The sequence below is a fragment of the Pseudorca crassidens genome, chromosome 19, assembly GCF_039906515.1.
Source record: "Pseudorca crassidens isolate mPseCra1 chromosome 19, mPseCra1.hap1, whole genome shotgun sequence".
Classification (NCBI taxonomy): Eukaryota; Metazoa; Chordata; class Mammalia; order Artiodactyla; family Delphinidae; genus Pseudorca; species Pseudorca crassidens.
In genome coordinates this window covers 48,731,257-48,758,799 of record NC_090314.1, presented here as the reverse complement: position 1 = coordinate 48,758,799, position 27,543 = coordinate 48,731,257, and the positions used below count along the sequence as shown (strand labels likewise).

The window sequence follows — 27,543 nt, the reverse complement described above, 5'->3', positions numbered from 1 at the left end:
CAGTCCGGGAAGATCCCACATGCCGCGGAGTGGCTGGGCCCGTGAGCCATGGCTGCTGAGCCTGCGCGTCCGGAGCCTGTGCTCCGCAACGGGAGAGGCCACAACAGTGAGAGACCCGCATACCGAAAAAAAAAAAAAGTCTAAAGCCAATCCTTATTCTGTTAATTATCACCTTATCTGTTAATTTGCTAGGTGTGTACAGATTCAGAATAGTTATATCTTCCTCATGATTTAAAATTTTTTTTCCAAAAAGAAAAGGGACTCCCCTGGAGGTCCAGTGGTTAAGAATCCACGCTTCCACTGCAGGGGGCATGGGTTGGATCCCTGGTTGGGGAGATAAGATCCCGCATGCTGTGTGGTGCAGCCAAAATAAAAAATTAAATTAAAAATAATAAAAATTTAAAAATATGTATTTTTATTTTATTAAAAATTTTTTAAATTGAAGTATAGTTGACTTACAATATTATATTAGTTTCAAGGGTACAAACAATAATTCAATATTTTAATAGATTACACTCCATACAAAGTTATTATAAAATATTAACTATATTCCCTGTATTGTACATTACATCCTTGTAACTTATTTATTTTATATCTGGTAGTTTGTACCTCTTAATCTCCTTCACCTATTTTGCCTCTGTCCTCATCCTTCTCCCCTCTGGTAACCACTAGTTTGTTCTATGTGAATCTGTGTCTGTTTTATCGGTTTGTTTCTTTTATTGTTAAGATTCTCCTGATGATTTTTAAAAATCATTAAATAGCATCTTTATCTTTAGTTATATTTTCCTTAAATTTTCTTTTCCCCACACTAATGTATGGATAACAACTTATTTTGATTTGTATTTGCCTGATATATCTTCTTCTGTCCCTTTGAAGTTTCTGTGTAATAATTTAGGTGTCTCCCTTAAAGAATATATATCTTAAAATTAGTTTTTAAAAAATCAGAATCTTTTTTAATTTGAAAATGATCCTTTCTTCCTTCCTCCCTCCCTCCCTCCCTCCCTTCCTCCCTCCCTCCCTTCCTTCTTTCCCTTTTATTTTTTTAAACTGGTGTGTTTAATCTTTTATTGTGATTACTGATATATTTGGATTTTCTGCCTGTTTTGTTTTGCACTTTCTATTTTCTCATGTTTCTCTTTTTTCTTATTTTTTCTTCCTCTACTGTTTTGTTATTCATTTTAGCTTTTAGTGATTGTCTTCACATTTTTAATACTTAAAATTAATGTAACAAATTATAGATTTAATCAATATCATAAGCCTCTCCCCAAACAATAAAAGGAATTTAGAAAGCTTTAATTCTGGGCACTGCCCTCCTCATCTTCCATGTTACCATGGTATACTATTTTAGTTCTTATTGTCTAATATTCTTCAAACCAGTACTTCTTTTTTTTTTTTTTTTGTGGTACGCGGGCCTCTCACTGTTGTGGCCTCTCCCGTTGCAGAGCACAGGCTCCGGACGCGCAGGCTCAGCGGCCATGGCTCACGGGCCCAGCCGCTCCGCGGCATGTGGGATCCTCCTGGACCGGGGCACGAACCCGTGTCCCCTGCATCGGCAGGTGGACCCTCAACCACTGCACCACCAGGGAAGCCCAGTACTTCTTTTTTATTTCAGGGTTTTTTTAGAGGGTAAAACATGCACATGGTTCAAAATTCTGAAAGTATGGTGAGTATACACTGCGATCTCCCTGGCACTTTTCTCTCCCAACCCCCTAGTTTCCCTTTCTACAGGCAACCAATGTCATAATTTCTTGTGTTTCCTTCCAGCCCATTTTACAAGAAAAAAATGTCCGTATTTCATATTGACTTTTCCTCCTTTTACACAAATAGTTGTGTACTATTCATACTGCCTTGTATCTTGCTGCTTCCATTTGGAGATCTTTCACATCATTGCACAAAGAGTTTCTTAGTCATTAACATGGCTGCAGAACATTTCACTGTGTGTTTGGAGCCTAACTTAACTAGTCCCTATTAATGGTTATTTAGTCTCCCCCCCCACCCCCCACCAATCTTTTGCTAGCAGAAATGACCCTGTAATGAATTACCCTTTTATGGGTGGCATTTGGAATATGTGCAAGGATATCTGTGTATCTTAGGTGGTATCCCAGGAGTGGAATTGCCAGGTCATGAAGGTGACAGAATATGCCACCCCCAAATATGCCACTTTGGCATAGGATTATTTTGAGCTAAAGGCACTTGAAAAACAGCAGGTGTAAGAAGGGTACACTGAGTTCTCCTTTTTTTTCCCTAAATACAGGAGATAAACCCCCCATATGGAAGATGTCCTCCCTATACCAGGAGGAAAGTAACATTCATATCATTAGGGACAAGGATTCAAGGCAAAGAGAAAGCTGTACAAACAAATTTTTTTATTCTGTTTTTTATGATTTTTTACATTCTTATTTATTTTTTGGCCACACTGTGCAGCTTGTGGGATGTGGGATATTAGTCCCCCAACCAGGGATTTAACCCAGACCCTCAGCAATGAGAGCATGGAGTCCTAACCACCGGACTGCCAGGGAACTTTTTATGATTTTAGAAAAGTATTTTATTCTTATGCAGTTACTCTTAACATACCTTATTAAACTAACCCTTATCTTCCTATTCACTTCTTCACTCACTTAACTACCCTAGCCAAGCCTCTTTGTCTGGACACTTTTTCCTAATTTACTACTCTGTCCATTTCAGTACATAAGCGTTCAATTCTAATTGCTTCTTTGGGTTCATTCTCCCAGGTACATGTAAAATTTAATAAAATGTGTTTACTTTTCTCCATTTTAACTGTCTTATGTCAACTTAATTCTCAGGCCCTGCCAAAAACCTTAAGAGGATAGAGGAGAAATTGTACCTCCCCTATAGTCAAAAGGAACGAGGTCTGTCATTTTGGTAAATATTACCAAATTTCCTCTGTAGAGGTTGAATCAATTTAAACTCGTATCTACAATTTAGGAGTGCCCCATGTGTTTTTCAGTGTTTTGGTCTTGGGCAATCTAATATGGAAAGATAATATCTCAGGGTAGGTTTAATTTGGATCTTTTATGAAGAGTGAGATTGAATATCTTTTCATGTTTCTGAAAACTGTTCATATCCTTTGCTCATTTTTATATAGGTTAGTTTTTTCTAATCAATTTGAAGCTCTTTGATGTATTAGAGTAGTTAGCTCTTTGTGTTATGTGTTGCAAATGTGACTTTTTTGGCCATGTAGGGATTTTTCATCTTGAAGTACTTGAATTAATATCTTTCTATTAAAAATTACTTTTGTGTCATTGTTAGGAAGGCCTTCCCAGAGTTTCAGTATTTTAAAGATTTCTTTTATTCTCTTCCTCTTTCCATTTTTTCCTTTTACCTATATATCCTTGATCCATTTGGAATTTGTGGAAGGTGTAATTTATACATCTCAATTTTTTTCTCAGATGGCTACCTAGTACACTGTTTATTGAACAATCTATCTTTTCCATGTTGTATTGAAATGTCACTTTTTTTTTAATTTGATTTATTTAATTTATTTATTTTTGGCTGCTTTGGGTCTTTGTTGCTGCGTATGGGCTTCCTCTAGTTCCAGCAAGCAGGGGCTACTCTTCGTTGCGGTGCGTGGGCTTCTCATTGCGGTGGCTTCTCTTGTTGCGGAGCATGGGCTCTAGGCGCATGGGCTTCAGTAGTTGTGGCACGCAGGCTCAGTAGTTGTGGCTCGCGGGCTCTAGAACGCAGGCTCAGTAGTTGTGGCGCATGGGCTTAGTTGCTCTGTGGCATGTGGGATCTTCCCCGACCAGGGCACGAACCTATGTCCCCTGCATTGGCAGGCGGCTTCTTAACCACTGTGCCACCAGGGAAGTTCCAGAAATGTCACATTTTTTAAAAATTAAAATTCTCTGTATATTTTTATCTATTTTTGGATTTTATATTTTGTTCTTTGGACCTATTAATTTGACAATAGCTCCACTATTTTAATTATTGAGACTTTTAAATATGCCTTAATATTTAGTAAAATTACTCCCTGTGTTCATTAAGTTTTTCTTTCAGATTATTCTGACTGTTGTTATTTTTTGTGTATGAACCAGATTATTTAGTTATAAAAATCCTTTGGGTAAATTCAAAAAATCACACTAAAGTTATAGATCAAGCAAGAAAGAACAACATCTTTATGATGTCAAATATTGTAAATTGAGAACATGGTCTGCCTTTCTGTTTGTTCACATTTTCTTCTGGGTCCTTTAGGAGCATCTTAACCATTTCTTTATACAGATATTTTATATTCCCTAAGTAATCTCTAGGAGTTTTATCTCTTCTCTTACTATTTTAAATGAAGTCATTTTATCTTCTTATGTCTTCTAACTGGTTCTAACTGGTGGTTGTTTGTGTTGCGCCAGGGGACTCCTCCTTTCACTAAAAGCGCAGCCCATCCAGATTCTGGTTTTGTAGAGGTTTCAGTCCTAGCTGCTCACCTACAGGGTCCATATCTCCTGACCCTGAACAGTTATCAAAACCCCAACCCCTTAGGGAGGGTGGGAGGGAGGGAGATGCAAGAGGGAAGAGATATGGGGACAGATGTATATGTATAACTGATTCACTTTGTTATAAAGCAGAAACTAACACACCATTGTAAACCAGCTATACTCCAATAAAGATGTTTAAAAAAAGACATAAAAATAAATAAATAAATAAACAAACAAATAAATATTCATTCCCACTGGGAAATAAAAACAAAAACCCCAACCCCTAGCCATCAGGGTCTAGATCCATATGAAGGATCCAGATCCATGTGAAGCCCCATGAGGGCTTCACCTCTCACCTCTCCCTCAGCCACTCACAGGGTCATTTATGAACATACCATTCTAGCCTTAGGTTCTCTCTTCTTTCTGAAACAAAGGGGTCCTTTTCTTTTGAATGCATTTTTATATGTCACTTTATTTCATTTGGTATTTTTATGTGGTCACATGAGTCTGTGTGATGGGTTGGGCATGGTGAGTGAGTAGCTTGGGTGGGGTAGTGTTCATGTTAGCTCAGTTACTTTCATTCTGAAACTTCCATTTCTTGGTTTGTAATTGACATTTATTGTATATTAGATTAGATGTTGTAATGGACTAGATTAGAATGATAATATTATGTATTTTTAGTAAGTTTAACTATTTGTTGAAATTAAATGAAATATTTATACCTGGGCTTTAAATTTAGGAACATGGCTATGGAATCTGGTTTGAAATATCATGACTGAAAATATTTGTCATTAAAAAGCACATTACTAGTTCTGTTAAGTTAGAACTTGAAAACCTAAGTATTTAACTGATATGATGTAATATAAATCTCACCTGTGTTTTCCAGTCTTTTTTATGGAAAAAATAGTTCTCAAAGAAATTCAGAGGCTCCGTTCTCCTTAGCATTTCTAATTTCTGTATGTCTTTGAATGGCTTTCCCATCACCACCCCATCCACATTAGGAAACAGTGGAAAGACGGGTATTTTTGAATATGGGCTATCTGAAGGACGATTGCATCCTAAGAAGATAAAAACTGGTATCACAAATAATGTAAGAAGAAATTCACATAAAAGACATACATGTGGTACCTATTTTGCTCTTTGTCTATTCATCTCCTCAGAGGCCATGCCACCCCTTCTTCACTCTCCTGCTCCTACCACCCACGCATCCACAGACTTTCAGCTTCATACAGGTGTCTGGGGATTCAGGTACATTTGCTTTCAAATGATATGTGTGACAGAGACCAGACACTCAGAATAGGCTGTGGCCTTACTCTTAAAGCACTTGGCATTTAGTATTTAATTCTGACCAGTAATATACAAATAAATCCTTTACAACAGTGGGGAGAGGACAAATGGCTCTTACTCTTGAGCTCTTCAAGAAATTTAAATAAATCCTTTTCTTTCGTTATTGCAATCCGGGCAGCATTAGCAAAGGCGGCTGTGCTTGAGCTTGGAGGTGTGCATATGTCTGGCTTAAATCTCCTTTTTCCATAACCTGTAGCATAAGGGCTCCACACCATTTCCGAGGTGGTTTCCTGGAATTTTCTTCGGAAATAGCTAGGAAAAAAAAAGTAATTCAGAGGTGGTTAAAAAGTGCTAAAGTCCTACTGAAAAAAAGTGCCTGAGTGTTGGACAGAAAGAAAAAAAAGTCAAATTGCAAGTTATATATGCTGAATGCATTCATTTTAATTTGTATATTCATTCAATATTATTTATTGAGGGCTTGTTTCTGTGACATTTATAGAACATCTACTGATATTTTCCACAGGCCATTTAATTACTTTATATATGCAGTCCCTGGGCTTTGCCTTCCTTCCTCTTCCCCAAGATTTCCCAGTCCTGTCTAGAAAAATACCTATCGATTATGATCCATGTTAGGTTGCTTCTATGTCTTGGCTATTGTAAATAGTGCTGCAATGAACACTGGGGTGCATGTATCTTTTTGAACCATGTTTTTCTCTGGATATATGCCCAGGAGTGGGATTGCTGGGTCATATGGTAGCTCTGTTTTTAGTTTCTTTAGGAACCTCCATACTGTTCTCCATAGTGGCTGTATCAGTTTACATTCCCACCAGCAGTATAGGAGGGTTCCTTTTTCCCCACACCCTCTCCAGCATTTATTGTTTGTAGACTTTTTGATGATGGCCATTCTGACCGGTGTGAGGTGATAATTTACTGTAGTTTTGATTCGCATTTCTCTAATAATTAGCGATGTTGAGCATCTTTTCATGTGCCTCTTGGCCATCTGTATGTCTTCTTTGGAAAAACGTCTATTTAGGTCTTCTGCCCATTTTTGGATTGGGTTGTTTTGTTTTTTTTTTAATATTGAGCTGCATGAACTGTTTATATATTTTGGAGATTAATCCTTTGTCCATTGATTCATTTGCAAATATTTTCTCCCATTCTGAGGGTTGTCTTTTCATCTTGTTTGTAGTTTCCTTTGCTGTTCAAAAGCTTTTAAGTTTCATTAGGTCCCATTTGTTTATTTTTGTTCTTATTTCCATTACTCTTGGAGGTGGGTGAAAAAAGATCTTGCTGTGATTTATGTCATAGAGTGTTCTGAATATGTTTTCCTCCAAGAGTTTTATAGTGTCTGGTCTTATGTTTAGGTCTTTAACCCATTTTGAGTTTATTTTTGTGTATGGTTTTAGGGAGTGTTCTAATTTCATTCTTTTACATGTAGCTGTCCAGTTATCCCAGCACCACTTATTGAAGAGACTGTCTTTTCTCCATTGTATATCCTTGCCTCCTTTGTTGTAGATTCGTTGACCATAGGTGTGTGGGTTTATCTCTGGGCTTTCTATCCTGTCCCATTGACCTATACTTCTGTTTTTGTGCCAGTACCATATCGTCTTGATTACTGTAGCTTGGTAGTATAGTCTGAAGTCAGGCAGTCTGATTCCTCCAGCTCCATTTTTTTTCCCTCAAGACTGCTTTGGCTATTTGGGGTCTTTTGTGTCTCCATACAAATTTTAAGATTTTTATTCTAGTTCTGTAAAAAATGTCACTGGTAATTTGACAGGGATTGCATTGAATCTATAGACTGCTTTGGGTAGTATAGTCATTTTCACAATACTGATTCTTCCAATCCAAGAACATGGTATATCTCTCCATCTGTTTGTGTCACCTTTAATTTCTTTCATCAGTGTCTTATAGTTTTCTGAGTACAGGTCTTTTACCTCCTTAGGTAGGTTTATTCCTAGGTATTTTATTCTTTTTGATGCAGTGGTAAATGGGATTATTCCCTTAATTTCTCTTTCTGATCTTCCGTTTTTAGTGTATAGGAATGCAAGAGATTTCTGTGCATTAATTTTGCATCCTGCAACTTTACCAAAATCATTGATCAGCTCTAGTAGTTTTCTGGTGGCATCTTTAGGATTCTCTGTGTATAGTATCATGTTACCTGCAAACAGTGACAGTTTTACTTCTTTTCCAATTTGTATTCCTTTTATTTCTTTTTCTTCTCTGATTGCTGTGGCTAGGACTTCCAAAACTATGTTGAATAATAGTGGCAAGAGCGGACATCCTTGTCTTGTTCCTGATCTTAGAGGAAATGCTTTCAGTTTTTCACCATTGAGAATGATGTTTGCTGTGGGTTTGTCGTATATGGCCTTTATGATGTTGAGGTAGGTTCCCTCTATGCCCACTTTCTGGAGAATTTTTATCATAAATGGGTGTTGAATTTTGTCAAAAGATTTTTCTGCATCTATTGAGATGATCATATGTTTTTTATTCTTCACTTTGTTAATATGGTGTATCACATTGATTGATTTGCGTATATTGAAGAATCCTTGCATCCCTGGGATAAATCCCACTTGATCATGGTGTATGATCCTTTTAATGTGTTGTTGGATTCTGTTTGCTAGTATTTTGTTGAGGATTTTTGCATCTATATTCATCAGTGATATTGGTCTGTAATTTTCTTTTTTTGTAGTATCTCTGTCTGGTTTTGGTATAAGGGTGATGGTGGCCTTGTAGAATGAGTTTGGGAGTGTTCCTTCCTCTGCAGTTTTTTGGAAGATCCTTTGGAGAAGGATGGGTGTTAGCTCTTCTCTAAATGTGTGATAGAATTCACCTGTGAAGCCATCTAGTCCTGGACTTTTGTTTGTTGGAAGATTTTTTAAAATTAATTAATTAATTATTTATTTGGCTGCATTGGGTCTTTGTTGCTGCATATGAGCTTTCTCTAGTTGCAGAGAGTGGGGGCTACTCTTCGTTGTGATGCGCGGGCTTCTCATTGTGGTGGCTTCTCTTTTCGTGGATCACAGGCTCTAGGTACGCAGGCTTCAGTAGTTGCGGCTTGTGGGCTCTAGAGCGCAGGCTCAGTAGTTGTGGCTCATGGGCTTTGCTGCTCCACAGCATGTGGGATCTTCCTGGACCAGGGATCGAACTCCTGTCCACTGCATTGGCAGGAGGATCCTTAACCACTGTGCCACCAGGGAAGTCCCTTCTTTCCATTTATATTTTAAGCTCCTTAAATGCAAATGCCACCTATTAAATACTTCTGATCTCCTTAGGAACCAGGTATATGATAAGTAACTACCACAACCATAATAACAATAAAAACACCAACATCTGCTAACATTTCCTGAGCACTTACTGGATATAAGCCGCAATACAAGGAGGTGGAAAAGAGCATGGTTTCTGGAACCAGACAGTTTGTGCTAAAATCTAGGCACCCCTACCCCTTTGGGCAGGTTACTTAACTGACCTGTGCTTTAGCTTTTTTAATCTGTAAAGTGGGGATGATAGGGCATATCAGTAGGTGAGGATTAAAATAAATAACGTGTGTATTCTATGCTTATTCTAGTTACTTTCACATAATAATAATTGCTAACATTTATTGAGCTCTTATGATTTACTGAGCACTTTACCTGCATTATCACATCTCACAATTTCCCTGTAATTGTGTTATGGGTATTATTATTCTCATTTTATAGATGAGGAAACTGAGGCTGAATGGTTAAGGAATGTGCCAAATTTGTGTACCAACAGCAGGCATTTAATAAATGTATTTGACTTGGAATGAAATGTAGAATGTTGTGCACCCTCTGTTCCACATCTGACCGAGGTGTAGGATAGTATAAAGAGATTACCTGTTGAGCAGCGGAAGGATATTTTACATTGTTGGTGGCATTCTGTATTTTTAAGTCTCTCTAAGTGGGATAGTAGAATGCTTTGAGAGAGTAAGAGTTGAAAAGATTGATAACAGAAACATTTAATTTTTGTAATACAATGATAGACATAGATTGAGGAAATGTATCTTTCGTGATATTTGCTGGAATAAACACATTTGGGTGTGAGAATGTTTCCTTATCCTCTATTCTCAAGTCTAATTCTGGCTCTGGTCCAGTCCAAAGACTACTTTGGGAAGTATGAAATTGCTGTACCTCATCCCAAAGGACCTTTTGACAGCCCCTGGTAGATCCAGTGTGAATGGGAGTATCTTGTATTCAAACTAGATTTCCAAGCTCACCCAAAATCATTCCTGGAAAAGTCTCATTCCTCTGGGATTCTCTAGCCTAGGGTAGGAGAAGCTGAACTTTTGGCTGTCTTATTGTGGCACATGACTATTTATTTGCCTATACACCTTCTCCTTCGTTTTGGAGCAGATCCGTGGAGTAGGATGTTTGGGAGAGGTGGCTGCCTTGTTAATATCCTCATAAATGCTGCCGAGAAGGTCGTTTTTGTTCTTTCTTTGCCACCTACCTTACTATTTCCATTAGAGCCTTTCTGGGTAAGGCTGAAGTCTCTACAAGCTTTGATAGGATTTCAAACAATAGGATCCCTGGGTTGCCAGCTAAATCTAAACAGCTCTCCGTTTCTGGAACTATGGAGGGAAAAAAAAAATTCAAAATGCCTTCTGAAAAAAAATCTATCATAAAAAGGATTAAATTGTTTTACTGTATATACAGTATTAATACCAAGTCAAGAACTACAGAATTATAGAAAAACATTCGAAGTCTGTTCTATTTGGTAAAAAGGTCATTTTGATTACTGAACAGACAAAATAATCATGGAATTTTAAATGAAATACTTTTAGTTCAGTGACTTCTAAGTAAATACAGTAATACATTTAACATAAACATGAATTATGTGTTAAGGACTATTGTTCTGTTCTTCTATGTAAAGGAATTGTTGATATACATACTTCTGGTGTGCAGGCAAACCCTTGTTACTATAGTGATACTTGAAACAGTAACTTCTGTTTATACTAAAACAGTTCATAGCTTATGAAAGGATGTATTTTTCAAAACTGTATACAATATTTGGAATTTGGAATGCATTTATCCTAGAAGACATGATATGAATAGGGTTAGATTTTCCAAGGCAGCTTGTTAAACTCATAAACAAACCGTTAGAGGACTAACAACAATAATTTGAGTACCTCCACTTCATTATAACCTTGTGTGAAAACATGCTCTCGAACCTCCAGCAGACTCTCCAGCCCTCACACTGAGGGCAGAGGCTTCACCAGGGTGAGGAAGATATTTTTCAGGAACAGTGAATTATCTATACTCAAATTTGCCTGAGAGAGAGAGAGAATTTTTCTTTTTCTAAAAAGACAATTTTTCTTCTGTAGGAGGAGTACCTCCCAAAGTAGCACAGGTACTGGTAAAGAATTAAAGTACTATAAAAGGTGACCAAAATTTTCTACACCAGTGCCTGAGTGTTCTCATTGGAGTCCAAAAAGCAGCGTCTTCTGCAGAAGGACTTGATGCATTTAAGTTAAAATTCTAAAACTGTATCAATTTCCTTAGCAAATTTTGTTTTAGAGAAGCAGTACAAAAGTAAATCACATCCCAGACTACACCTTCCTGATTGGAGACCTAAATGAATAATCTTTACAGTGCCATGAATTGCAACTAACCATCTGCCATCTATTCAGCAATATTTCTACTCACCCACAGCCTTCAGGAAGCGGTTGTTATCTGTTAGCACCTTTATAAAGTCTGAGAAATTCACCTTCCCATCTCCTGCAACAGAGATCTAAAGCTCAGAACAAGGATATATTTACCTTCCCATTTCACTCCCACCTCTATATTTCTATTATTAGAATATGCCAGAGTTTTACCCTGTTTCCACTAAAATTAAAGGATAGCGAGTGCTATTAGAGTGTTTGTGTTTCAATGAAAGAATAAAAATTTGGGTAGAGTTAGTGGAAACAAGTGACACTTTAATTAAATGGTAACTGACACACATGGGATGCTGCTGATTGAATGGGGCACTGGCAGGTGGGTGAGGAGAGGTGAGATGAGGTACTGTGCTGAATATATATTCCACACAACATACCAGCTTGGGCTACTAGTCACTAAATCAGTATATTCAGGGCTTCCCTGGTGGCGCAGTGGTTGAGAGTCTGCCTGCTGATGCAGGGGACGCGGGTTCGTGCCCCGGTCCGGGAAGATCCCACATGCCGCGGAGCGGCTGGGCCTGTGAGCCATGGCCGCTGAGCCTGCGCGTCCGGAGCCTGCGCTCCGCAGCGGGAGAGGCCACAGCAGTGAGAGGCCCGCGTACCGCAAAAAACAAACAAACAAAAAAAACCAGTATATTCAAAGAAAACATTACCTATATGCTTTAAAAATATCAATAAAAATGCTGTGGCATTTAAGATTCAATATAGGTGGGCTCTAATGATGGAAGGAAGATCTGTACTAAAATGATTCAAACAGAAACAAAGGGCTTGGATTTCCTTGGCAATGTAGGCAGATAGGGTAGGGGGTCCCGGAGGAAGAAAACTAGGCATAACTTTCTTGACATAAGAGAAGCCATTTTAGGCCTAAGCCATTTTGTCATCTAAGCCTGGCCACAGTGCTTGCCCTTGCAGAAGAATATGCCTCATAGTTAATGATTTGAAAGGAACAAAGAATGTAAGAACAAACTGGTATTACCAGGCCAGGAAAATAACTTAACCATATTGGAAACAACATACCAGTTGTAAAGACTCCCAGTTCTGTTTTGAAAGTTGAGATTAGCCTGAAGCACATTCCTGAGCTGTTTTGCAGAATCCAACCCCCCTTGAGCACTCAACCTTTACCAGAATACCTAGAGCCTAAGGAATGATGCTGCTGACCTTTGCTGACTCTCATAACCCCAATCAACTAGAGCCTGGACTCTGTCGACCTTTGCCCCAAATCTATGCTGAATTCTCCTCTGCTCCAGCCCCTTCATGAATATGCATGCTCCCTTAGCTTAAAACCTTCCCATTTTTGCTGTCTGGGGAGACACTGCTTTGGGAAAGATCTCCAGCGTTCTCCTTACTTGTTGCAAGTAATAAATCCTTCCTTCTGCTCTTTGGCTTGGTTGTGTCTTTTGCCTCAACACCCACCAAGAGGTGAAGCCAGTTTTTGGGTAATAGTAACAGGTCATTTTTGAAATTGCCAATGCCTTTGTATCTGTTATTTCAAGGCACCCTCCAAAATGTACATTAGGACAAGTAATCTGAATTTGACATTAAATACGACAGTCACTTTTCATTTCCACACAGGCTTTTTCAAAGACTAGCCCATTTTGTAGCATTAATTTGATTTCATAACTTGTATACCGATAACTTTAAAGAGAAACACATATATGTGCTTTTGGCAAATGAATGAGGTTTACTTCTCATGTTTATGTAGTCTGAGAAAAAATATATATTTATAAAAATTTTTTATGAAAAAAATAATGACAAGTCAAAGTACTCACGATCAATATCAGCACATCTTAGTTCATTACAGACATCATGCTTGGTTAGATTCACTCCCAATTTAGCTAAAGTGCGCATCATTCCATGTAAATCAATACAGCCAGTTTTATCCTTGTTAAAGAAGTTGTAGGCATCTTGGAAGGCTGGGGAAATGGAATTAGGTTAGGACAGGAATAAATACATATTCTTATGGAACTAGAACAGATATTACCGTTGATTGGAGGTCATGTTCTGAAAAACTAGAGAAATTTGGGTATTTAGTAGACATTTCTTATAAAGGACAGTGTCCTTCCATGAGATTTGAACTAGAATAAACTAATTGGTGGAAAAGCAAATATATAGGCAAAATGGCTCTTGAAAGATGTTCATACCCTAATTCCTGGAACCTGTGAATGTATTACTTTACATGACAAAAGGGATTTTGCAGATGTCATTAAGGTAGATTACCCTGGATTATCTGAATGGGTCCCTTATGAAGCAAGAGAGATGTGGCAGATGAAGTGAGAGATTCAAAGCAGGAGAAGGACTTGACTCATTGTTGCTGGTTTGAAGATGGAGAGGGCATGTGATGTGGAATGCAGGCAGCCTTAAAGGTCTGAGAGAGGCTCCTGGCTGACAGCCAGCAAGGAAGTGTTTTTGTTTGTTTGTTTTTCGTTTTTTTTGGCTGGGTTGGGTCTTCGTTGCTGCGCGTGTGCTTTCTCTAGTTGCAGCCATCGGGGACTACTCTTCCTTGAGGTGCGCGGGCTTCTCATTGTGGTGGCTTCTCTTGTTGCGGAGCACAGGCTCTAGGTGCGCGGGCTTCAGTAGTAGTGGCGCACAGGCTCAGTAGTTATGGCTCGTGGGCTTAGTTGCTCCGTGGCATGTGGGATCTTCCCGGACCAGGGATCTAACCTGTGTTCCCTGCATTGGTAGGAGGATTCTTAGCCACTGCGCCAGCAGGGAAGTCCAACCTTGTCAGTTTTGAGGAGTGTTGTTCAGGTACTTTGTAGAAGTCCTTCAATTTGGGTTTTTCTGATGTTCTTCTCATGGTTAGCCTGAGATTATGGGTTTTGGGGAGAAAGACCACAGAACTGAAGTGGTGTTATCATCATTTATTAAGGCTATCAACATGACTTATCACTGGTGATGGCAACCTTGATTAACTGGCTGAGGTAGTGTTCGTCAGATTTTTCCACTGTAAACTTCCTTCCTTCCTTTTTCATATTCTACTCTTTGGAAGCAAGTTACTAAGGGTAGTCCAGACTCAAGGGACAGAGGGCTCAGGGGAATGGGGAATTAAGCTCTACCTCCTGGAAGAGGTAATATCTACATACGTTATTTGGAATTGTCTTGTAAGAGAGGTTTGTCTCTTTTTCATTTAAAAAATTCAATCATGGGACTTCCCTGGTGGTGCAGTGGTTAGGAATCCGCCTGCCAATGCAGGGCACACGGGTTAGAGCCCTGGTCCAGGAAGATCCCACATGCCATGGAGCAGCTAAGCCCGTGCACCACAACTACTGAGCCCACATGCCACAACTACTGAAGCCCGTGTGCCTACAGCCCAAGCTCCACAACAAGAGAAGCCACCGTAATGAAAAGCCCGTGCACCACAACCAAGAGTAGCCCCTGCTTGATGCAACTGGAGAAAGCCCATGTGCAGCAACGAAGACCCAACACAGCGAAAAAAAAAAAAATTCAATCATTTATTTCTATCACTAGGGGCTTAACGATATTTATTTTATACTTTGAGTTATAATCCAATACTATTCTGTTTATTTTTGTTGTTCAAACTGTTCCAGCTTTGGCTGTTGTGAGCTCTTTCAGGTTCATTTCTGTATCTCCTTGACATGCTCTTGTCCTTTTGTATTTTGAGCATCTCCTTACTTTCTGGTACGGCAAGATATTCCAGGTTCATTTTGTATATTCTCTGCCAAAGCCCTAGAATCAGCCATTTATCCAAGGAACTCTGATTCTTTGATAGGAGACTGACATTGGAAGTCAAGATTTGGGTGCTGGGTATGCTTGTTGCTATGGGGGTGTCAGTGCTTTTAAGTCCTCTCAGCAAACAGAGCTAGGAAATATATGCACATATACTAACCCATGTATACACACATATCATATTATTTCTTGATCTATCCATCTGCATCCATTAAGTTAAACATGAGTTCACACTAATGTCTCACTCTAATCCAGTTCCACTGCTTCACTTTAGCCTTCTCCCTTTGTTTATCTGAAACTTCCTACTCCAACAGAGAGAAACCTGGCTCCCACCATCCACCATTGAGTCACTTATTTATTCAATTGTCGTATACATGTACAACAGTTTCAGGATTGTTAATGTATACCCCTAGGAGAAACAACTTTACTAATTAGAGTATATTGTGTGTTGTTTATGTATAGCTCCTTTTGTGTTCAGTCTTACAGTTTCTGGTCAAAATGTTGTTTTCAGAGTTACATAGGTCAGCGCCTCCCTCTCCCCGACCTGACTTATATTTTAACAGGATCACTGTGGCTATTGTTAGAACAGACTTTTGTAAGGATTTGGGTAGAAGCAGGGAGACTAGCCTCAGGTAGGAGGCTATTGTGGGTGAGCAATAACAGTGCTTTAGACCAGGGTTGTAGCAGTAGAGGTGGTATAAATCTCGATATATTTTAAAGGTAGAGCCAATGAGATTTCCTGATGGATTTATTTTATTTATTTATTTTTTAAAATACACATTTCTTTATTTATTTATTTATTTATATTTTTGGCTGCATTGGGTCTTTGTTGCTGCACGCAGGCTTTCTCTAGTTGCCGCGAGCAGGGGCTACTCTTCGTTGTGGTGGGCGGGCTTCTCATTCTGGTGGCTTCTCTTGCTGTGGAGCACGGGCTCTAGGCATGTGGGCTTCAGTAATTGTGGCATGCGGGCTCAGTAGTTGTGGCTTGCAGGCTCTAGAGCGCAGTCTCAGTAGTTGTGGCACACGGGCTTAGTTGCTCCACAGCATGTGGGATCTTCCCTGACCAGGGCTCAAACCCGTGTCCCCTGCGTTGGCAGGCGGATTGTTAACCACTGTGCCACTAGAGAAGTCCCTCCTGATGGATTTAGAGGTAGGGTGAGAACAAAGAGTCAAGGATGACTCCAGAGTTTTTCCAGAACAAGTGGAAGGATGAAATATCATTATCTGAGATGGGGAAGGCTATGGGTAGGTCAAAGTTTAAAAGTAAGAGGCTGAGGGGAGGGGAGGATGGGGAGTTACTGGTTAATGGGTCTGGAGGTTCAGTTTGGGATGATGAAAAAGTTCTGGAGGTGGATGGTAGTGACGGTTAGAGGACATTGTGAACATATTTAATGCCACTGATCTGTGTGAACTCTTAAAAATTGTAATTTTTATGTTATGTATATTTTACTACAATAAAAAAAAAAGAGTAAGAGGAACATGTCAGGAGTTCAGTTGTATTTTTTTTTTTTTTTTTTTTTTTTTGGCCATGCCGTGTGGCTTGCAGAATCTTAGTTCCCTGAACCTGGGACCCCGGCAGCGGCAGCGTGGAGTCCTAACCACTGGACGGCCAGGGAATTTCCCAGGAGTTCAGTTTTTGACATGTTGAGTTTGAGGTGTCTATTAGACATACAATTGGAGATGTCAGGTAGGCAGTTAGATATGAGCCTGGAGCTGGGGAGAGAGACCTGGCTGGACATATACATTTGGGAATTGTTGGCATATAGGTATTTAAAGCCTAAGACTAGATGAGATCACCACATGTGTGAGTGGGATGAAGAAGAGAAGAGGATCAAGGACTGAGCTTGATCAGGAATGATATACTAGAGAGTGAAAAAAATTGGTGTTGGAGAGGGGGGCACAGTTTCTTTGGTCGTATCTTTGAATTTGAGAGAGGAGATGTGATCTAGTCCACAATGGAAGGATTGACTTTAGATAAAAGTATAAAGTTCACTTGTGGAAGAGGGAGGAGGGCAGAGTTTGTGGGTACAGATGCTGGTGGGGGTAGATATGGAAGTGGGAGTCTGTGGAAGTTCTATTCTGATTGCAGAATCAGAATTCTCCAATTATAAAGGGGCAGGAAGCAAGGATATCAATTGAGAGTGAGGATGGTAGCAGATGTTGGGGATTTGGAGGTGTTCAATAAATATTTATAAAATGAACAAATTAACCTGTCATAGTGCTTAATCCTCACGACAACCACATTTTCTAGTTTCTGTATTTGATGCTTTGATATCTGGGGCCTTGCTGATCCTGGAGGGCCTGCCCCTCCCATAACTAGCCAGTTCCTAGCGATAGTAAAAGACTTGCCTGTGAGTATGTTCTTCATATATATACAAACCAACCAGTCCAGAGACCGTATCCCCAGTCACCAACTTTCTTAGGCTCTTAAACTCTGGGCTACTGTTCCTCTGTCCTAATCACTGCAGGGCAGACAACTAGGGACAGCCCTGAAACCCAGAGCTCACTGAAATGATTTACCTAGCCAATCCTAAACCTGCTTATCCTGCCTTGTCTATTCCTTCCTGCAGAAACCAAACTAAGGCTCTTGCCCACTTCCCTCTACCCTTTGTCTTTTGACTGACTCTGGTGCTTCCCTCTTCATGGTGTGCTGTGTCTCTTACTTTTAGGGATCTCTGAGAATAAAATACTTCTTCCAGGACAGTTGTTTCTATGTCTGTATGTATAATACCTGATTAAAACAAATAGTGGGTACCCCTAAAGCACCAATGTATATTAATGTACTTCAGAAACCTTGAAGTTGTATAAAGCCATAAACTGTTACTATTAAGGCATTTAGTTCAGTTTTACAGTGAAAAATGAAGTTCTGATTCTGACAATCTTTTGTGTTTCCCAAACCAGCTTTCCCAGCAATAAAGGTGTTTTTTTGATTCCTGTCTCTTGGAGGAATGTCTTAGTTGGTTCCAAACTTGGAGGGGTGAAGCATTAACCTTCTCAGAACCCAAACACAACCACGCTTGATTTTTTTTTTTTTTTTTTAGTTTTTCTAGTGTGTCATGTTTTCCCTTTTCTCTGGGTCTTTGCAGATTCCACTCTTTCTACCCAGAACACTCCCTTCTGTGCTCTTTGTCTGATTTGCTCATTATTCAGCTTTCGCTGGGACTTCCCTCCTATCCTTACTGAGACTAAGTTAGGACACTTTCTTTTATGCTCCTTTAACTCTATACTTTCCCTATCATAACTTGTGTCATGTTGTAATTTAAATGGTTCAATCAACAAATTCATGGTTTAACTGTCTTCCCTGTAAGACTTCCTATTAGGGCAGGGAACATGTCTGACCTGTGTTTCGCCTAGTACACTGTTGGCTTTAAGTAAATATTTGTTGTTTGGATGAATGAACTGTAGTGAGGGTAGCTCATTTTATCATTATAATTTTTTTCTATGATAAATTCTGGGACTTTAGTTGTGTTGATACTGCTTTGCTACTTAATTTCTATTTGACCTTATATTTTTTCTTCTCCACACCACAAGTTCTCCTTGGAATAAAAATATTTGGCCAGGACTGTATAAATTTTTGAAGATGTCTATTTGAAAGTAATCCCCCAGGACTTGCCTGGTAGTCCAGTGGGTAAGACTCCACGCTCCCAATGCAGGGGGCCCAGGTTCGATCCCTGGTCGGGGAACTAGTTCCTGCATGCATGTGGCAACTAAGAGTCCTCATGCTGCAACTAAGAAGTCCGCATGCTGCAACTAAGAAGTCTGCATGCCACAACTAAAGATCCCACATGCTGCAACTAAAGATCCCGCCTGCCACAATGAAGATCCCACGTGCTGCAACTAAGACTTGGCACAGCCAAAAAATAAATAAATACTAAAAAAAGTAATCCACCTTCCTTCCCACAAATTAGACATTGTATCATAAAATATAGATATTTTTTGTTTTTAAATAACAGAGTACTGTAGACAACCTTTGAAATCCCAGATCTCCCTTAGAGAAAAAAAAATGCTAAGATATATTAAGGGGCTTTTGTTTATGCTTTTATTTTGGGATGGGTCTCATTACCTCGCATTTGTGAAGGGCTCAACTTCCTTTCTTTGTGCTGTAATTGGCTTGGCAGAGGTCCTGGTAAATCTTTATCCCTGAGAAAAGAGATACTTATTGAAACCAGCAAATATTAGTTCCCTTCATCAGTTTCTGCTGACTGGAGTGACTGTAAACATCAAAATATATCCAGAGTCACACCACCTAAGGGCCCTGTTACTGTCAATTGCCAATAGCTACAGGATGGACAGTGATGTTGGCCACTGAGGTCCACCTCTCCCCTATACTTGCCCATCAACCTTATCCCCTTAAAAAATCTGATTTCTCCTATTTTACAAAAGAGGAAACTGAGGCTCAGAGGGATTAAATAACTTGTCCTGAGTCACACAGCTAATAACTGGAAGCCCTGGGATTCAAATCCAGGTTTATTTGTTGCCAAAGTTGAAGAATATAAGCCTCACACTATTCCTATTGTTAGAAATATAAGTTGTTTCAAACTTTTAACTAGTTTAAATAATCTTATGGTGAATATACTTACAATGAAATTTTGTATTCACATTTATTTTACAACTTTGCTAAATTGTATTTTTACCAGAATATGAGAGAGCGAGAGCAGTAGATCGATCTCTTTCTTTCTCCCTCTCTCTCTCTCTCTGTCTCGATGTCTCTATATCAACCATATCTATCTATCTCTCATCAAGAGAGAAAAGTTCTGGAAAGTTTGGAACCCTAGGTGACCTTTTATTTCCTCAGGAAAATAAAATCTGGAAAAAGAGGAAAATATTAATACTTTGGGGATATTTTGTATATATCTGCAGCAATTTATTAGTTTAGGAACATAAAAATGTATTATGCAAAACTGGGTTTACTTATAATATGGTAATTTAATAGTAAATTTATAATAATCATAATTTTATGGATTAATTTTATTTAAAATACATTTAGTTTTGATACTAGTAGAACTAAAAGTTTTAAGAAATATGTCATCTCTTAGTTTTTGTGCTTTTACAAGAAGCAATTAAAAAAGTAAAACTATAAGAAATACTAAACATGGTAGTTAAATAAAAAAATTATAGTTTATGAATTTAGTATCCTCTACAGTGTCTACTAGATTCAGCCTATTTTTAAAGAGGACCTGGTAAAATAGGAGGTGAAATGCACCATTCTCAATTTTTCTGACACGGAATTTGATCTAATTAGTCTTATTTTTCTCAGCTTTTACTATCATTGATATCTTCTAGTGTTTGCTTTTCATTACCAACTTGATGCCTTTACTCAGATTGGTTATTTTATATTTGTTGTATTTCTAAATATAAACAGATTTCTTTTGCATGATATAAAAGATGCAGTGGGGCTTCCCTGGTGGCGCAGTGGTTGAGAGTCCACCTGCCGATGCAGGGGACACGGGTTCGTGCCCTGGTCCGGGAAGATCCCACATGCCGTGGAGCGGCTGGGCCTGTAAGCCATGGCCGCTGAGCCTGCGCGTACGGGGCCTGTGCTCCGCAACGGGAGAGGCCACAACAGTGAGAGGCCCGCGTATCACACACACACACACGCAAAAGATGTAGTGGATGGAGAAATATGAAGTTCTCAAGAAGAAAGTAGAAGCCCAGGCAATGCAAGTTCTTTATTAGCTACGTTTAAAAAACCATACTCTTGGCAGAATTTCAAATCTTATCTTGGATCAAACATGGGAAATAGATTTTTTATTTTACAGTGTTTCAAAGGTTCAAAGAACTTTAGATTTGGAATGGACCCAGTCTAGCCTCTCATCTCATGTAGGAATTCCCTCTACATGTGGTATTATCTAGTCTTTGCTTGACTACTTTCAGTGACAAGGAAGTCACTACTTCAAAAGACAGTTCGTGATGAAGGGTAAGGGAACAATGAGATCAAGGAATTTGGCTGCTACAAGGTTGTGTTACCCACATCCTGATAAAAAAGTCCGTAATATATTCCTGTAGAATGGCATAGTCAAGGACACTGGGAGAAATACTCTCAAAGTGGCAAAGAAAATGGATAATTGTGAGAGAGGAAAGAGGCTTTTCTTTTTATGATCTGATAAAATTTGCATCAGGCTTTCATTTTCAGTCACTAGTGGCTACTGTTTATTGGAATTTGTAGTTATCAGGTTGAGAAAAAGCTATTGTTAATGTCACAGGCAAACCTCCCTTCCCAATTTTAGCTCAAGGTTAGTCATAGCTAATTTATCAGATTTCATTTTACTGGCCATTTTTGAGCTACATACTCTTTTTCTATATTCTGACACTTAGGGGTTTATGATCCTCTGAGTTTTTTCTCCTTTAAACTGGCACTTGAAATGTCTTAATGTGTAACTGACAACTCCTCTAGCCTTCTGACAACCTTCTTCTTCTGGGGTATTCTGTCCCCTCACACAAAAATAGCCTCTCATTTGGGAGAATAGAAAGAACTCTTTGTTTCTCTAATCAAAAAGTATATATACATATCTTTCTTTTCATAAAAAAATCTTTATCTTCAATTCAGATGTTTTGTTTTATAATTAACTTTATCACAGAATAGATATTTGAAGAACATTCTAACTTGTTTCATTATAGCCTTTATGAGTATTTAATATATTCATCACCTTAATAATTCTTTATCTTAATATATTGATCACATTAATAAATTCATTACTTACCTCTTGCCATGGAAGTTGGGTATTTTTGTTGAAGGATTCAGTTTAAGTTTTGCTTTAATATCAGAAACTGCCATGTGGCCAGTAACTCTGTCTGGAATTCAGAAGATACAGTTAAGGATCAAATCACAGATTAATTTGTTTATATTCTTTTACAACTTTCCCAGTTGGAGACCTGGAGTTTGAAGTCCAGGGCCTCATGGAATGGAAATATGTGCAAATGCAAGTTAGAGGCATGTGCAAAGTTGGAAGGCCAAGTGGACGGGTCCCTTTACTATCCCAAGATCTCTAAGCGAAACTTCTTGCCATTGCTCCTCCTGCAAATAGTATCATTCTGATCCTATATAAAAATAAATGGTAGAGCATTCTGCAAATATGTAGAAAAAGTTATTTAAAGACAAAATTTATTTTTAAAATGTGCTTTTCATCTCATAATTGACAGAGAATAAAATGTTATAGCATTTGCAAAATATTTACCTAATTGTTTATATCTTGGATAGCTGCTGGGTAGTAAGTAGATTTTCCCAGGGTTTCCTTCTGGGAGGTCCACCCCTGCCCTATCAGTTCTTATGAACCCACTGGTCTTTTTAAAAAATAAGAATGGGGTGGGATATAATGCTGTTTTGCTACCTTAGATCTCCCTGAATGGACTATTAACCACAAAGGACTCCCTAGTCCTTCCTTTCTACTTCTGCATAGTTTAAGAATCAGAACCTATGGACCAGAAGCTGGGTTGGTAGGGCTTCTCCCTTTTATTGTTGGTCTTATCTAATTATCTTTTTTAACATCAATTTATTTATTTATATTTATTTATTTTTGGCTGCATTGGGGTCGCAGGCTTTCTCTAGTTGCGGTGAGCAGGGGCTACTCTTTGTTGAGGTGAATGGGCTTCTCATTGCGGCGGCTTCTCTTGCTGCAGAGCACAGGCTCTAAGCACATGGGCTTAAGCAGTTGTGGCACATGGGCTCAGTAGTTGTGGCTCGCGGGCTCTAGAGCGCAGGCTCAGTAGTTGTGGCACACAGGCTTAGTTGCTCTGCAGCATGTGGGATCTTCCCGGCCCAGGGCTCGAACCCATGTCTCCTGCACTGGCAGGCAAGTTCTTAACCACTGCGCCACCAGGGAAGTCCTCTAATTATCTTTTTAATATATAGAGTGTATTAGGTAGTTCACTGACAAGAAAACTGGGTTGCTGACTTAGGAACAGCAGACAATCATACACTATTAAACCATGAAGAAAAAGTCTCTGAATGTTTGGTTAGAGTTCAGTCAATTTTCCTAAGTCTTTACCTCAGACTCTGGAAAACTGTTGCTTCTAAACAACTCAATTACATGTGCTCAAAATCTGGAAACCTATCACAGAGCTCGGAACTCCGGAGAGGCTTGACAATGTAGGCAGTTGAAAGGTGCTGTGAAATCATCCTCATGGCTTAAAATAATCATTACTTTAAAAAAACTACCTTCAATCTCTCACTGAGATGATAGATTAAAAAAAAAAGGTCTCCTTGTAGATTCCTACAAAATCTGGATATTTACCTACTTCTGGGTGGTGCTACTTTACAACTTCTGGGCTTCAGTCAGATCAAGAATCCATAAAGGGTTTGTTCCATCACACAACTGTGACCTCATTCACTTCTCAGGCTCAGGTCCAGGTAAGAATGACCCACAAGCTCCTTCCAGCTTTAGAGCAACTGTGATTTCAATGTGGTTCATTCGGCACCCTCAGGGTATGTGTGGGTATGAGTTACAGAATCAGAATATTTTGACACTGATTGGATTTTGGGGAAGGGGAGGTTTTTAAAAAAATTCTGTATTAATATATTTTCATGTTAAACATCGGTGAATTGAAAGTTGTTGAAGTAAAAAATTTTACCCAGTTCCCTTGGTTGAATGCTGATTGGGAACCATTTCATTGTTTACATCCAGAAAGAGGGAAAAATCAAACTCTCACAGGTTTTAGTCTATAGTGTTATCGAAAAGAGTGATTTTAAAAGAGCAATTAAGGAAAGTATTATGATTGTTTTAATCAGAAATTTTCAAGATCTGACAGGTCTCACGGTATTTAAATCATCTAAGCACAGAAGTTAGGAGTGTCTCTAGTCTTCATGATGGCTAAGCACAGATACCTCTGGCAGCAAAGGCTTAGCTTGAGCCCCCCAAGTTGTTTCAGGCTTCACTTGTTAGCTGCAATTCTAGAGATTTTCTATTCCTGCTCTGGGGGATTTATTTATTATGTGCATAATTTGACTTTTCCTTAGTCTGTCCAAACTTGTTATATTACCTTTCATTCTGGCTAGGGATACAGGGGAAAGAAAGGGAAGGTTTAATTTACAAATTACACAAATATTTAATTAGGGCCTGCTATGTTAGGGGCTACCAAGACTTAAAATGAAGTTAATGACCATCATTCTACGTTCTGTTTCTATGAATCTGACTACTATAGGAACCTCATATAAGTAGAATCATACAGTATTTGTGACTTGCATATTTCACCTAGCATAGTATCCTCAAGGTTCATCCATGTTGTATCATGTATCAGAATTTCCTTCCTTTTTAAGGATGAATAATATTGCATTATATGTACCACATTTTAAGATAAAGCACTTATTTATCTGTTGATGGACACTTGGGTTGCTTCCACCTTTTGACTATCATAAATAATGTTCCTGTGACACATTGGTGTACAAATATCTCTTCAAGACCCTGCTTTCAATCTTTTGAATATACATCAGAAGTGGAATTGCTGGATCACATGGTAATTCTATTTTTAATGTTTTGAAGAAACATTGTTTTCCATAGTGGCCACCATTTTACATTCCAACCAACAGTGCATAAGAGTTCTAATTTCTCCACATCCTTACCAATACTTGTTGTTTTCTGTTTGACAGTAGCCACCCTGATGGGTATGAGGTGATATATCATTGTGGTTTTGATTTGCGTTTTCCTAATGATTAGTGATTGTGAGTGTCTTTTTATAAGCTTGTTGGTTATTATATATCTACTGTAGAAACATGTCTATTCAAGTCTATTGCCCAAGTCAAGTCTTTTTATCACTTGTTGTTGTTGTTATTGAGTTATGGGAGTTCTTTATATATTCTGGATACTAATCCCTTATTAGACATGTGATTTGCAAATGTTTTCTTTCTGTAAGTTGCCTTTTCACTCTGTTGATTGTGTTTTGTTGCCTATGCTTTTGGTGTCATTTCCAAGAAATCATTGCCAAACCCAATGTCATGAAGCTTTTCTCCTATGTTTTCTTCTAATAGTTTTAGGTTTTGTGTGTAGGGAGAAGTAGAATTTTAACACGTAGCATGTAGCTCCTAGGGAACAGTAGTCTAGAGTGAAAGAAGAGCAAAAGCATGTAGAGTAATCATGGGAGCTTAGGAGACAAGGAACTGTTCAAGACTGCATGAAGTGAGATAATGGGAGCAAAAATGATTAGGTATTTGGGCTAGGGTTGGTTATTATAACAGAAATTGCAAATTTGATCCCCATACAAGTTTTATTTGGCTTAAATAACATTAAAATTTTTTTTGAATTTCATAAATGAAAACATGGGTAATTTAAAAGTTATCAGTTTATGACTTCTGAAAAGCCCAAAGATCAGAGAACACATGGCCCCCATTCCTATTTAGCAATAATTGGCAGGAGCAGAAAAACTGTCACCCTTTTAACTGGAACCCAAGGTTTCCTGATTGCCACAGTCTCCCTCATTTTTTCTAGTCTCTTATACCCAGCATGTCACTCATTTAACATGTTTTATTTTAATACACTTATTTATTTATTTATTTATTGGCTGTGTTGGGTCTTTGTTGCTGCACACGGGCTCTCTCTAGTTGCAGTGAGCGGGGGCTACTCTTTGTTGTGGTGCGTGGGCTTCTCGTTGTCATGGCTTCTCTTGTTGCAGAGCATGGGCTCTAGGTGCGCAGGCTTCAGTAGTTGTGGCATGTGGGCTCAGTAGTTGTGGCTTGCGGGCTCTAGAGCTCAGGCTCAGTAGTTGTGGTGCATGGGCTTAGCTGCTCGGCGGCATGTGGGATCTTCCCCGGCCAGGGCTCAAACCCGTGTCCCCTGCATTGGCAGGCAGATTCTCAACCACTGCACCACCAGGGAAGCCCTTAACATGGTTTTTGTGTATACATATACATCTTGATTGTTAAGCTAAGGGAGTCTAGACTTTAGCATTAGCATTGGGGAATTCTGAAGATATTTAAGTAGGGATGTTGCATAAATATAGCTGTTTTCTATAGAAATTAATTCAACCATATCAATCTAAGAATCGCCTAGGCTCATATTCCCTTCTGATTTTACGAAGAATAAAAAGGAAGTGACTATTAGATGAGGGAGAACATCTAGTATTAGGCTTCTTCCTATGCAGTACTGTTCACCAAAGGAGAAAGGGGTTTTATGGGAAAAGGTTATGTCTCAATGTGATTTATAATTTGTGGCCTCTGAAAACCTAACATTTCAGGGTAATGCCTAATTCATCCTGTATAGTTAAAGATATAAGAGCCTGGGCTTCCCTGGTGGCGCAGTGGTTGAGAATCTGCCTGCCAATGCAGGGGACACGGGTTCGAGCCCTGGTGTGGGAAGATCCCACATGCCGCAGAGCAACTAAGCCCGTGAGCCACAACTACTGAGCCTGCGCTCCGCAACAGAAGAGGCCGCGACAGTGAGAGGCCTGCGCACCGCGATGAAGAGTGGCCCCCGCTCACCGCAACTGGAGAAAGCCCTCGCACAGAAACGAAGACCCAACACAGCTAAAAATAAATAAATTAATTAATTAATTAAAAAAAAGATATATGAGCCTTAAGGAGAAGAGAATCTCACCAGTTACTTCAGTTACCAGAGCAATGGGAACTGGATTTTTCAGGGGGAAAAAAAGTAGCTACCTCCCTCTTAGAGATGCTGCCCCTGTAGGCGAATCAGGCTTTACAGGCAGATGCCCTTCACTTCTCTCCCTGGCTCTTTTGCTTTCACTAAGTGTGTAAGTACCTTGAGGTGAGAAGCTTAATATTCTATTTTCCCAACATTGGCTCTGTCCATTGAACATAGGTAGTCAATGAATGACTAGGGAAAGGCAAGATGTTCCTTCCTTTTGGGGCAGAGATTTTTGTGCTTCACCACTTCTCCCTCCTCTTAGGCTTTTCTCAAACTCCATCACCCACTTCAAGTCTGGTAACCTGGGTAGGCAAAATTCTCTGGGTTGGCCTAATCCTGATGAGCCCCACTTCCTCTCTTGCTCCCTCCTGACTAGTCTAGATTAATAATGGAGATATTTGCAGAAATTAGAAGGCTTACTCCTGGGACTTCCCTGGTGGTCCAGTGGGTAAGACTCCATGCTCCCAATGCAGGGGGCCTGAGTTCGATCCCTGGTCGGGGAATGAGACCCTGCATGCATGCTGCAACTAAGAGTCTGCATGCCACAACAAAGAGTCCACATGCTGCAACTAAGAAGTCCGCATGCCACAACGAAGATCCCATGTGCTGCAATAAGACCTGGTGCAGTCAAAAATAAATAAATAAATAATAAATAAATAAATTTGAAAAAGAAGGCTTACTCCTCTTTACACAATACCATTTAAGTTATTATGCATGCAAACCAACTAGTTATAATTTTTAAATTTAGTGTACACCAACATGGATGGTTTTTGGAGCAGCAACTATGTAAATGTACAGCAAAAACCCCTTATTCCCATACCACCCAACCAAGTCAGGGAAAGCAAGGATGTGAGAGGGCTTACAAAATCACATATAGAGGCAATAAGAGGAAAAG

At 39.1% G+C, this 27,543-nt stretch overlaps 1 protein-coding gene across 3 annotated transcripts in view; it reads right to left on the bottom strand.

Annotated features, from left to right (window-relative positions):
- EFCAB3 (EF-hand calcium binding domain 3) overlaps positions 1–27,543 on the bottom strand; it is a 44,523-nt gene that overhangs the window by 6,440 nt on the left and 10,540 nt on the right. For 2 of the 3 annotated variants that reach the window (XM_067714581.1, XM_067714579.1), the window contains 8 exons: positions 27,069–27,266; positions 21,777–21,867; positions 19,139–19,215; positions 13,158–13,301; positions 11,378–11,449; positions 10,182–10,302; positions 5,836–6,029; positions 5,304–5,488 (listed from right to left, as the gene is read on the bottom strand). In XM_067714581.1, coding sequence (XP_067570682.1) covers positions 5,304–5,488; positions 5,836–6,029; positions 10,182–10,302; positions 11,378–11,449; positions 13,158–13,301; positions 19,139–19,215; positions 21,777–21,867; positions 27,069–27,266 — 1,082 coding nt within the window. The remainder of the gene's footprint in view (positions 1–5,303; positions 5,489–5,835; positions 6,030–10,181; positions 10,303–11,377; positions 11,450–13,157; positions 13,302–19,138; positions 19,216–21,776; positions 21,868–27,068; positions 27,267–27,543) is intronic. The other variant, XM_067714580.1, reaches the window with a different exon arrangement.